The 13,498-nt window shown below is 43.9% G+C and overlaps 1 protein-coding gene across 2 annotated transcripts in view; it reads left to right on the top strand.

Annotated features, from left to right (window-relative positions):
- The first annotated feature begins 50 nt into the window (after positions 1-50).
- The window catches only part of LOC127584985 (protein GPR108-like), a 49,660-nt gene continuing 36,212 nt past the window's right edge, over positions 51-13,498 (top strand). For both annotated transcript variants that reach the window (XM_052042075.1, XM_052042074.1), the window contains exon 1: positions 51-161. In XM_052042075.1, coding sequence (XP_051898035.1) covers positions 69-161 — 93 coding nt within the window. In that variant the 5' untranslated portion in view covers positions 51-68. The remainder of the gene's footprint in view (positions 162-13,498) is intronic.

The following is a 13,498-nucleotide window of genomic DNA, read 5'->3' as shown; positions in this document are numbered from 1 at the left end:
TCTTCCGCTGTTGATTGGCTAGTAGGGTTGTCCGTCACGCGTGGCCCACCGTTGCTTCCGCTAGTGTCATGATGATGGCTGGTGGAGGGGTTGGGGTTTTATTCCTGCTGCTTCTCGCCGTTGTTGGGACGACGGGGCGGATCCATCACCTCACGCTTAAGGTAGGTGGTCTTTGGTTATTGTGGATGGCAAATTCAATGGATGTCAACCAGGCTGGAGGCTTCCTCCCTTCCACTGCCTCTGAGGGACTCCAGTTGGCTTGGGTTTGAGGTTCTCTCCATCCCTTCCAACCCCCACCTTCTCCACTTGGGCCCAGTGTTGGTGAAAAGTTCGTCCACAACTCTGGCCGCCCCCTCAATGTGTTGTTACTGTGAACGTGGGTAGGAAAGGGGCATCCATTTGGTATTGATGTTACCACTTTTCCATATTCTACGAGGAAACGCCACCAGCTGCAGGCTCGCACACCTTCCTTACCCTGGATCACTCCAGAACCGTGACCACAGAAGTCTAAGCTAACACTCCAGTGCAGTGCTAAGGGAGAGTGTTGCTTCTGAATGAGATCATAAACTGTCTCCATTTGCTTTGTGATTCCCACAGCTACTCTTTTTCGAAAAAAGGGGTGAGTTATTCCTGATGTGTGTTTTTCTGATATTCATCATCATGAGGATAGGTTATCTCATCAAAGTCATATTGCTGTTTATGGGAATTTATTTGTGCAAGTTGCTTATTTTTCATATGTTACAGCGTGGGCTGCTCTTCAAAATTACATTGTTCCTGGCAAACTTCTTTGGGTTACTCTGACATCATGATCTCACCCAGTGGAAATGTAATTACTTTCTTTCCTGGAGATGTCCTACCTTTTGATCTGACCAAAACAGAGATACTCGTTTATTGTTGGGATGTAGTTTTGTAGGTGCCCCGCCATCCCCATCAAAACCTTTTCAAAATGTCTTTTTTTTTTCCTCCTCCGCTGCCTTGAAACCAATTGTCTGCTGGACAAAGTATGGACTCCATAGCCTTTTGCTGCAGGAGCTGTGACTACTGGGCTCAAACAGGACCCAGCTGTGCAGTTCCTGTACATCGCCAGCATACTTGGTCGTTGTTTTTGTCTCTAATGTTGCAGTGTGTTTAGTCAGCGATTGCAGATGCCCAGTGAACTGAATCTCCCTGAAACTGTTGATTGGATTGTTGCTGTCTGTGGCCTGCTGGGAAGCTTACAATAAGCTGGAAGTATCTTTAGAAGTCACGTTGATCCTGGAAGGGAAGACATTGGTGTCAGGGGCTGAATGCTTTATTGCTGCAGTTATGTGTCACTCTCCTTTTCCCCATTTTCTCTGTGTTTTGCCTCCTTCTGCTGTTGCTTTCTTGGTTCCTTTCTTGCGACTGTTGCCTCCTCTTCAAGCATTTTCAGCCTCCATTTCAAACTGGGCCTAAATCTCCTTTTCCTTTGCTCTATTTTAGGAACCTTATAGACCAAAATCCTAAACCAATATCTGGAATGTGATGAGTTGGCGTGAAGAGAGCTTTGCAAGGATGTTGAATATAATCTCAAAATTTCACTATCAGGGTGAAAAGATTAGATCTCCTTTCCCTTGAAAGAATAACATGAGGGATCATATAACATAGGTTTTAAGAGCAGACAAAGACAGATTGTTTCCATCTGTGGTGACAGTACGTACCATAATTCTAGTTTTATTATCTACAACATGAACTGCAGTTACCCACCCAGGTCATTCTGACAGCACCTCCCAACCTGCTACCTCTACCATGAGGGAGGACAAAGGCAGCAGATGTATGGGAAGACCACCAAGCTGTAGTTTCCCCTCTAAACCACACCATATTGATTTGGAAATATGTTGTTATTCCTTTGTTGGGTCTAAATCCTGGAATTCTCTACTGAACAACCCTTTGGGAGTACCTTCTCCAAAAGGACTGCAGCGGTTCAAGTAGGCAGCTCACCACCACCTTCTCAAAGGCACCTTGGGATGGGCAATGTGTTGTCCTTTACAATGGCACCCAGGTCCTGAAAATTTTTGCTAAATAAAAAAGGCTGTCAAGAAATTAAGTTGGGAAGTCAGAAGTTGTTTACGAGAGTGTTGAGAATATGGAACTTGCTACCTCAGAGTGGTGGAGCTGAATAAGATAGATGTACTTAATAGGAGGAAGGATGTGCAAAGGGATAAACAAATGGATCCAGTCGGATGAAGAAGGATGGCAGGAATTTAAGTGGAGTATAGGCTGGTTGGGCCAAATGACATGCAGAGTATAGAAACAAGCCATGCAGTTCTATGTAAAGACCAGAACAAGCTTCCCATGTCTGTGAGATTCAATTCTGTGTGTGAGTAGCTGAGTCATGAAAGTCAAAAATGTTAATTTGGCCAGGTTCTTGCTTTTGTTTTTGTAACTTCCAGTACACCCACAATCTCAGGACTTCTCTAAATTCTGTTCCCTTTTGCATCTCTGATTAGAATGACTTTGTCAATTGCTTTCAGTTTCTTGGGCCTACAATGCCTTCCTTAAATCTCTTTGCCTGGCTTCCTTGGTTACCTGGCTTAATATTTCCTTGTTTGTAGCTTCACATTAAAGATTGATGAAAAGAACATTATTGTTAAATTGGTTAAAGATCCAAAAATCTCTTCAAACACTGGCCTGTCTTGATGACTTGTTGAGACTTCACTTATTTTATAAATAAATTTATGGTAAAATTTGTCCATCCCAAGGTGCCTTTGAGAAGGTGGTGGTGAGCTGCCTACTTGAACCACTGCAGTTCTATATTTATGGTAAAATTTAGCAGAAGTTGAAACCACAACTTTTGACTAGAGGGTAGAGTTAGCCGTTTGAATTCAAATAAAAAGTAGAAATTTTCCATCTGGAGGAAGATGGGTATTAGAATGTTTGGTCAGCTCCTGAACAACATAGAGTATTACTTGCTTAAATCACCATTGTTCCATTTTAATGTTACACCAGGCTGATCTCCCATGTCATTTTCCAAGATTAGGAGCAATGAGCTCCACCACAGACTTAAGTCTATCATAGAATGTTAATTAATCCCATATTGCTGTCCCTTCTCTTTGTGGCTCTGCAAATGTTTTCCTTCAAATTTATTCTGTTCCCCTTTGAAACTATCATCAAGAAATAAAATATTTCCTTGATGTCCTCTGCTTGCTGGTCCTTCTACCTCTGGAAAGATCACAGGTATATTTTTACGCTGCTATAAAATAGAGTTGTGAGTCTGCCTTAAAGCTTCTCTGGGAGATATGGGTTTTATCCATTTCAGGTGTTTCCAAGCTGATGTATGCAGGAAAGCATCTGTGGGATACAGGATAGAAATTCTATAGATGATTTTGAAAGTTAAAGATGAGTTTATTGTCATATACACAAGTACATGTGTGCACAGGTGCAATGAAAAGCTTACTTGCAGCAGCATCACAGGCATGTAGCATTAGAGACACAACATTCACAAGAAAAGCATAAATTAAACATGTTGTATAATTGCATAATGTATAATTTATTATGCAAAAATTTGTCTTTGAGTTTTTATAACTGTAAATTCCCTGTAGGAGGAGGTAACTGTCAAAAAAAAAATCTCCTTAACTGGCTCAGTCTGCACTGATGCTAAGACTGCTTAGACTAAACATGTATAAGACTACCTTTGATACAGGCACATTCAACATTTCACACAGGGCTGTAGGTGCTTTTGTTCATTATTTGGTTAAAATATAAAATGTATGCTAGCAGGGGAATGCAAGAAGATTAAACTTAGAAGAGGGTACACAAGAAAAGTTTAGGAATTTTCGATCTAGAATCCATGTAGTAGCTTATTGGCCTGAATTTTGTGATCAGCAAGAGAAAGATGCCTGCATGTATCTAGCAACTCTGTGGTTTGAGCTTCTCTTTTTTTGATGCTTGTTGCTGCCAGCCATTGTTTCAGGGGAAATCTCTGGTATTCAGCATTCATCAAGCTGGCTGAGGAGACAGTTGAATTAAAGAATTCTCACAGTTAATGAACCAAAAGTGGGAAAACATAATTTTCAACTACAGAAGGAATGAAAAACACGATAATGCTGGAGGAACTCAGCAGGCCAGGCAGCATCCATGGAGGAAAGTAGGCGGTCAACATTTCGGGTCAGGACCCTTCTTCAGGACTGAAGATAGGAAAAGGGGAAGCCCATTGAGGGAAAAGCAGAGCAGTGATAGGTGGATAAAAGAGGGGAGGTGGGGTGGGCACAAGGTGGTGATAGGTAGATGCAGGTAAGAGATGGCAATAGGCAGGTGCGGGGAGAGCAGATCCACTGGGGGATGGGTCAAAGGTAAGGAGGAAAAAGGGGGGTAGAAGAAAGATAGGGAAGAAAAGAAGATGCATGGTTGGGGGTGGGGGTGGCGGGGGGGGGGGGGGTTGGTTTACTTAAAGTGAGAGAATTCAGTCTTCATGCTGTTAGGCTGCAAGGTTCCGAGACGGAAAATGAGGTGCTGTTCCTCCAGTTTGCGCTTGGAATTCTCCTAACAGTGGAGGAGGCTGAGGACTGACATATCAGTGATAGTGTGGGAGGGGGAGTTGGTGACTAGCAATGGGGAGATGCAGATCGCGGTTACAGACGGAGTGAGGTGTTCTGCGAAATGGTCACCTAGTCTGCGTTTGGTCTCACCAATGTAGAGGAGGCCACACTTGTAGTACCGAATGCAGTAGATGATATTAAGGGGGGTGCAGTTCTCACCTGAAAGGGCTGTTTGGGTCCCTGGATGGAGGTGGTGTAGGGACAGGTGTTGCACCTATGGCAGGGGCAGTGGAAAGTCCCTGGGGTGGGAGGAGTGAACTAGGGAGTCAGAGAGAGCGGTCCCTGCGAGGGGTAGGGAGGGGAAGGTAGGCTTGGTGGTGGGGTCCTGTTGGAGATGGCAGAAGTGGTGGTGAATGACGTGTTGAATACATGGGCTGGTGGGGTGAAATGTGAGGACAAGGGGGACCCTATCCCTGTTGGGTCTGGGGGGGGGGGGTGGGGGGGCTGAGAGCAAAGGTGCGGAAAATGGCAGAGATGTGGGTGCAAGGTCTCTCGACCACGGTAGCAGGGATGCCACGATTCATAAAGAAGTTGGAAATCTCTGATGTCCTGGAGTGGAAAGCCTCATCCCGGAAGTGTATGAGGCAGAGAAATTGAGGAAGAGGGATAGCGTCCTTGCAAGAGACAGGGTGGGAGGAACTGTAATCGAGGTAGATGTGGGCATCAGTGGGTTTGTAGAAGATGTCGGTGGATAAGGATTCTCCTGAGATGGAAAGATTGAGGAAGGAGAGAGAGGTGTCAGAGAGAGTGCGAGTGAATTGGAGAGCAGGGTGAAAATTAGTGGTGAAATTTATTAAACTGTCGAGTTCCTCAGGGATACAAGAGGTGGCACCAGTGCAGTCATCAGTATAGTGGAGAAAGAGTTGAGGAATGGGGCCGGAGTAGGCTTGGAACAGACACGCTTCAACATAGCCAATGAAGAGGCAGGCATAGTTGGGGTCCATGTGAGTGCCCATAGCTACGCCCTTGGTCTGTAGAAAGTGGGAGGAATCAAGTGAAGTTAAGGTGAGGACATGTTCAGCCAGGTGAAGGAGAGTGTTAGTGGAAGGGGACTGGTTCTGTCTCTGGTCAAGAAATAAGCGGAGGGCAGTAAGACTGTCAAAATAGGGAATAGAGAGATATAGGGACTGGACATCCATGGTGAAGATGAGGTTGTACGTGCCGGAGAACTTAAAGCTATGGAAGAGTTGGAGAGTGTGTGATGTGTCAAGGATGTAGGTGGGAAGGGATTGGACTCTGGGGACAGGATGGTGTCCAGGTACAAGGATACGAGCTCAGTGGGGAAAGAGCATGTGGAGACAATAGGTCTGCCGGGACAGTCCATCTTGTGGATTTTGGGGAGGAGATAGAAGCGGGCAGTCCTAGGTTGCGGGACTATCATGTTGGTAGCTGTGGGGTTGGGGGGGGGGCGCAGGGGGAGGGGAAGAGATCTCCCAACGTGATGAGGTCGGTGATGGTATGGGAGATAACGTTCTGCTGGTCCTTGTTGGGATCGTGGTTTGGGGTAGGTAGGAGGAAGTGTCCAAGAGTTGGCATCTGGCCTCTGCAAGGTAGAGGTCAGTATGCCAGACGACCACAGCACCACCTTTGTCAGCTGGTTTGATGACAATGTCGGGGTTGGTGCAGGGGGAGTGGCGAGCAGAGAGTTCAGAAGGGGTAAGTTTGGAGTGGGTCAGGGGAGCAGAAAAGTCAAGACGGCTGATGTTGTGCCGACAATTGGCTATGAATAGGTCCAGGGAAGGTCACAGGCCCGGTGGGGAAGTCCAGATAGAAGAAGAGCGCTAGAGGCGGGAGAACTGATCATCAGAAGGGGGAGAGGACGTCTTACTGAAGAAGAAGGTGCGGAGACGTAATTTTCAACTACGTTTTACCATGCATAATTTAAGCAAAGACTGAAGTATCATAATGATTGCAGAATTTTTCAAAATGTTTATTTAATTTATATTCTTCAGTGTTTACCTAAAAGAATTATAATCCATATTTCTAAAATTAGTTTCAGGCCCAATGTTAGTTAAGCAGTAGTTATGACATGGGATGCCATTCAAAATGTCACTGATACCTCATACAGCAAAGTCTAACAATTTAAGAATGTCTTGTATTGTGATCCTCTTGTAAATATCTTTTCTCACCAATTCAACTGATTTTTCTTGAATCCAGTGGAGGAGAATGTACATCCCCCTTTGAATGTGGGGACACTGATAACAAACTTGGAGTTTCCAAATTTTCTGTACATGTGTCAATTCCAAGTTGCTTTTGGTTTCATGGTGTAGTAATGGTGATTGTTGATCCATTCACCCTACACATGGCTGTAATTGAGAGGGTTATAAAAATTGCTTATTGTCAATACTTTTGACCTTGAGTCAGTAAGAAAAAATCAGGAGATGACTAATTTATGTTATTTTAGAACTTGGAGCACACTAAAGTATTATGTTGCATGTTTGATGCAGACTTTGCTCATATATAAATAAATCTCCCTTGAGATGTGGGAGGAAACTGAGGTACTGGTGGGAATCCACACAGTTATCGAGAGTGTGTAAAACACCATACACTGCCCATGACACCCAAGAAATTGGAAGGAAGAAATGGTTGGATATGGGCAAAGAACATGAAACTGTAATGTTCATTGATGGGACAAATGGGCTGCTTGTACTAAATCATTCTGAGTCATACAATCTACAGTCTCTTTATAATTAATCTTACCTACAATTCAGTTAATAGCAATTAAACCATCTATCGTTACTGATAGACACTGACACTTTAGTTCATGAATGTTTGACAGCAACAGAATGCTTAACAGTAGCAGAAGCCTTGCCATGGGAGAGCTGTTAAGCAAAAGGACTGCATCAAACATGAATCATGTGTTACCAGTACTAAAATAGCATTAGTCAGTCATTTCCTGATGGGTTTTAGTGACTCAAGCCAAGAGTTAAGTATTATCAGCCACCAATTGTGGTACAGCAGTTAACACTGCTGCCTCACAGTTCCAAGGAACTCTGTTTGATTGTGACTTTTGGTGCTGTCTGTGTGGATTTTTGCAAACTCTCCCTCTGATGTGGGTTTTGCTGCGTGCTCTGGTTTCTTCCCACATCTACACCATAAGATATCTTTATTAGTCACACGTACATCGAAACAGACAGTGAAATGTATCTTTTGCAGAGTGTTCTGGGGGCAGCCCGCAAGTGTCGCCTAATCCCACACTTATACCATTTTAATTCTCCCCACCTTTCCATCAACTCCCCACAGATTTTACCATTCACCTACACACTAGGGGAAACTTACAGTGGCCAATTAACCTACCAACCTGCTTGTCTTTGGGATGTGGGAGGAAACTGGAGTACCAGGTGGGAACACTCGGATAAAGTCACAGGGAAAATGTGCATTCCAGTCCCTCGCCACTCATTGGACTGTGTATTTTCCTGAACAGCACCTTTGTTTTAGCAATGCTGTTGTGCTTTTTTAAAGATCTAGCTCTTGGCAACAGTTTTTCTCTATCTACTTTATCTAAACCCTTTGATTCAAGGAAGTTCATATTTTTTGAGAGTTGTGACTCCATAAACACCAAATAACAAAGATTTTAAACTCAATATAGTATGTATATTTGTGGTCAATGTGAGCTGATATATTTTGGACTGAAGGTAGAATTTGCTGCACTGTAATTTCACTGTATCACCTTTAGGTTGAAAACTTTGCCAATAATTCTGTTGTATTTCACACGTGGAGAAGGATGGAAGGGAAGAAAGATTAAAATTGGTTTATTATTGTTACTTGTACCGAGGTACAGTGGGAAAAACTTGTCTTGCATACCGATCGTACAGGTCAGTTTATTACACAGTGCAGTTACATTGAGTTAGTACAGAGTGCATTGATGTAATACAGGTAAAAACAATAACAGTACAGAGTAAAGTGTCACAGCTACAGAGACAGTGCAGTGCAATAAGATGCAAGGTCACAACAAGGTAGATCGTGAGGTCATAGTCCATCTCATTGTATAAGGGAATCATTCAATAGTCTTATCACAGTAGGGTACAAGCTGTCCTTAAACCTGGTAGTACGTGCCCTCAGGCTCTTATATCTTCTACCCGATGGAAGAGGAGAGAAGAGAGAATGTCCCGGGTGGATGGGGTCTTTGATTATGCTGGCTGCTACACCAAGGCAACGAGAGGTAAAGACAGAGTCCAAGGAGGGGAGGCTGGTGTCTGTGATGCGCTGGGCTGTGTCCACAACTCCCTGCAGCTTCTTGCAGTCCTGGGCAGAGCAGTTGCCATACCAAGCCGTGATACATCCAGATAGGATGCTTTCTATGGTGCATCGGTAAAAGTTGGTGAGAGTCTTTAGCCTCCTGAGGAAGTAGAGACACTGGTGAGCTTTCTTGGCCGTGGCATCTGTGATTTGACCAGGACAGGCTGTTGGTGATGTTCACTCCCAGGAACTTCTCTTTTCTGTGAGTTCTGGTCTGTTCTCTGCTGTAAAGTCCTCAAGGCTGTTTGCTTGTGTACAGGAGGCAAACTCCTGGCTGGACAGGAACTTATGAGTGTAAAAAGTTATAATCATAATGGAATGTTCTGCTACTGTCGGAATGTAAGGAGTGGTCTCACCCAGGGATTGGTGGTCCTCAACTTTTTAGTATTTACATAATTGACTTGGAAGAAGGAAGCAATGTATGGTTGCTAAAGTTGCTGATGATACAGTTAGGAAAGTAAGTTGTGAAAAGGACATGAGGATATATATATAGATTAATTGAGTGGGCAGAGATCTGGCAATTGGAGTAAGGATTGACAGCAACACCTCCGCCATGATTATCCTCAACAGTGGTGCCCCACAAGCCTGCGTCCTCAGCCCACTACTCTGCTCCCTGTACGCTCACAACTGTGTGGCCAGATTCTGCTTTAACTCCATCTACAAGTTCGAAGATGATACCACTGTTGTAGGCTGAATCTCAAATAACAATGTGTCTGAGTACAGGAAGGAGATGGAGAGCCTTGTGGTATGGTGTCGTGGCAACATCCTTTCCCTCAATGTCAGCAAAACAAAAGAGCTGGTCATTGACTTCAGGAAAGGGGGCGGTGTACATGCACCTGTCTACATCAATGGTGCTGAGGTCGAAAGGGTTGTAAGCTTCAAGTTCCTAGGAGGGATCATCACCAATAGCCTGTCCTTGTCTAACCATGTAGACACCATGGCCAAGAAAGCACACCAGTGCCTCTACTTGCTAAGGAGGCTAAAGAAATTTGGCATGCCCCCTTTGACCCTCACTAATTTTTAGTACCATAGAAAGCATCCCATCCAGATGCATTATGGCTTGGTACGGCAACTGCTCTGCATAAGACCGCAAAAAACTGCAGAAGAGTTGTGGACACAGCTCAGCACATCACGGAAACCAGCCTCTCCTTCATGGACTCTGTCTACACTTCTCACTGCCTCGGTAAGGCAGCCAACATAATCAAAGACCCCACCCACCCCTTGCATTCGTCCCCTTCCCAACACTACCTCCACCCTCCACCCCCCCCACCAAATCAGGCAGAAGATACAAAAGCCACATACTACCAAGCTCAAGGACAGCTTCTATGCTGCTGTTATAAGACTATTGAACAGTCCCCTGGTATGATGAGGTAGACTCTTCACCCCTCGATCTACCTCGTTATGGCCTTGCACCTTATTGTCCGCCTGCACTGCCCTTTCTCTGTAACTGTAACACTTTATTCAACATTCTGTTATTGTTTTCCCTTGTACTTTTGCACAATTGTAATGAAATGATCTGTATGGATGGCATGCAAAACAGAGTTTTTCACTGTAACTTAGTACATGTGACAATAATAAACCAATTTACCGATTTAACATGGGAATATGTAAAATTATCCATTTTGCCAAGAAAAATAAAAAAAAAGAAGCATGTTGTCTAAATGGTGAGAGCTTGCAGAGCCCCAACAGACAGCAGGATCTGTGTTTCCGAGTTCATGATTCACATAAGTCAAATGCAGGCACAGTAAATGATTCAGAAAACGATTAGAATGTTATCATTTATTGCTAGGAGGAATAAATACAAAAGTAGGGAAGTTATCTTCAGTTACATTGAGCAATGTAAACAGCATCTGAACACTGTGCAGCATTGGTCTCCTTATTTGGGAATGCACTGAAATTGTTGAGGGGTCTGCTTGATCAATATCTGGAATGGGTGGGTTGTCTCGTGAGGAAAGGTTGGAAAGAGCAGACTTCTATCTGATGGAATTTAGGAGAGTGAAGGGGGGGGTGGAGTTGAGATCTTAGGGGGCCTGACAGGATGGATGTGGAGAGGCTATTTCCTCTTGTGGGGAAAATCTAGAACTAGGAGTCACTAACCATAGGAGAGCTCAGGGTTAAGACTGAGGCAAAAAAAAATTCTCCAAGGATTGTGAGTCTTTGGAGCTTTCTTCCCCCAAAGGATGGTGGAAGCAGAGGCTTTGGATATTTTTAAGGGCACGTTAGACGGATACTTGATAAGCAAGGGGTGAAGGATTACTACAGGTGGTCAGGTTAAGGTTACAATCAATCAGCTTTATTAAATGGTGGAGCTGGCTTGAGGGATCAAATGCCCTTCGTATGTTCTGAGTTGAGGATCATTATTAACGGGCAATAGAGCAGTCAGGCCAGCAGAGCAACATTTTTTTGAGGGGGGGCAGTGGAATTCTAGAGCAAATTACCTTCAAAAAGGAGGAAGCATTAGATGATTTAGTAGACATAGAGGTGGATGAATCATAGGGCCTGATGAGATGTGTCCCAGGCTACTGGGGGGGGGTTGGGGTGGAAACTGGGAAGGAGGTTGCTGAGGTTCTGGTAGAAATTTGCAAATCATCTCTGGCCACAAAAAATTGCCGGATAATTGAAGGACAGCAAGTGTAGAAAATATTCTGCAGGACAGGATTAATCTGCACTTGGAGAGGCAGGGATTAATCAAACATATTCAGCATTGCTTTATTAAAGTCGATACTCTCTGACTAACTGATTTTTTTTATTTGAAGAGATAATTAAGTCTTACCAAGGTCTCCCATGGGAGCTTGGCTTTAAAGGTAAGAGCTTACGGGATCCAGGGCAATTTGTCAAATTGTATCCAAAATTGACTTGATTGATGGAGACTGAAGTCAAAGTCAAGTTTATTGTCATCTGCACAAGTCCATGTGTGCACAGGTGCAATGAAAAACTCACTTGCAGCAGCATCACAGGCACATAGCATCATATAAGCAGCATTCACAAGAAAACATAAACAAATTATACACAATTTTTACAAGAAAGAACACAATTAAAACCAAAAAAAAATCAGTCAATTTTGGTGCAAGGTGATCAAAGTGGTCACGGTGTTGCTAAACTCCAGTGAGCTTGTGCCGGTTGGTTCAAGAACCAAATGGTTGAAGGGAAGTAGCTGTTCTTGAACCTGGTGGTGTGGGACTTGAGGCTTCTGTACCTCCTGCCCGATGATAGCTGTGAGAAGTTGGCATGACCCAGATGGTGGGGATCTTTGGACATCAGATGGTCAAGACTTGCTTTTGCAGGTAACAATGCTGAGACCCCTGCTGTTTGCTTTATAAATTAACATTGAACACAAGAGGTATTGTTTGGTAAGTTTGCAGATGACATTAAAATCGGTAACTGTGTTGAAGTGGGGAAGATATTCTGCAGCTACAGGACGAAGTTAGTAAGGTAATAAGAGTAATGGCCAACAGAATTTAATGCTGAAAAATGTGAGGTGATACATTTTGGGATGACTAATGAGACTAGAATATAAGATATCTTTAGTCACATGTACATCGAAGCACACAGTGAAATGCACCTTTTGTGTAGAGTGTTCTGGGGGCAGCCCGCAAGTGTCACCACACTCCTGGTGCCAACATAGCATGCCCACAACTTCCTAACCCCTACGTCTTTGGAATGTGGGAGGAAACTGGAGCACCTGGAGGAAACCCACGCAGCCACAGGGAGAACATACAAACTCCTTACAGACAGTGGCCGGAATTGAACCCAGGTCGCTGGCACTGTAATAGTGTTACACTAACTGCTACACTACCGTACCTGATGTTAGACCCTAGGAAGGACTGAGGAACCTTGATGTACGTGTCCAATGATCCTTGAAAGCAGCAGTACAGTTAGATAGGAATTCATGCAAGATGCTTGGCTTAATTAACTGAGGCATTGTACTACTAGAGCAGGGAGAATATGGTACAACTATATAAGACAATAGTTGGCTTACAGTTGGAGTACTGCGAGTAATTCTGGTCATCACACTAAAGGAAGACTGTGATAGCAGAGACGATCATCCAAGATGTTGCCTGGGATGGATGCTTCCTACTGTGAGGAGAGACTGGATAGGCTGGATTTGTTTTCCATGAAACAGAAGGCTGAGGAGTGACCTAACTGAGGATTCCAGGACTTTGAGGGCATAGATAGGGTATAGAGTGAGAAATTTTCCCCTTAGTGGAGGTGTTTATAATTTCAACTTTAGACACCTAGCCTTTTCAGTTTGTGTTGGAACAGTCCATGATGAAAGGTCATCAACTTGTAACACTACTTCAGTTTTTCCCCTTTCATTTCAGGTCTTACCTGACCTACTGGGTATTTCCAGCATTCTGTGTTTTGGAATTGAATAACTACAGTGTTCCACATCTCAATGTCAGCACCTTTCGCCCTTTCGTTTTAGCTCTCATTCATCTCCCTTTATTTACACTTCCTCTGGACAGATCAGCTGTGACTATTAAGTCTTTACCACAGGGCATGGGAGATAGAGGGGGTTTGAGGAATTTTTTTTACCTGGTAGGTAGTCTACAATACACTGCCTGAGTGGGTGATGGAGGTGGGTATCCTCACAGTATTTAAGTACTTAAACGAGCCCATGAAAAGGCTAGTCAAGTGCTAGAAAATGGGTTTAGTACAGATAGGTACCCAATGGGTGCATTGTCACAGGGTGCCAACAGATC

This window comes from Pristis pectinata, chromosome 31, assembly GCF_009764475.1.
Source record: "Pristis pectinata isolate sPriPec2 chromosome 31, sPriPec2.1.pri, whole genome shotgun sequence".
NCBI lineage: Eukaryota > Metazoa > Chordata > Chondrichthyes > Rhinopristiformes > Pristidae > Pristis > Pristis pectinata.
This window is presented reverse-complemented; position numbering and strand designations above follow the sequence as displayed.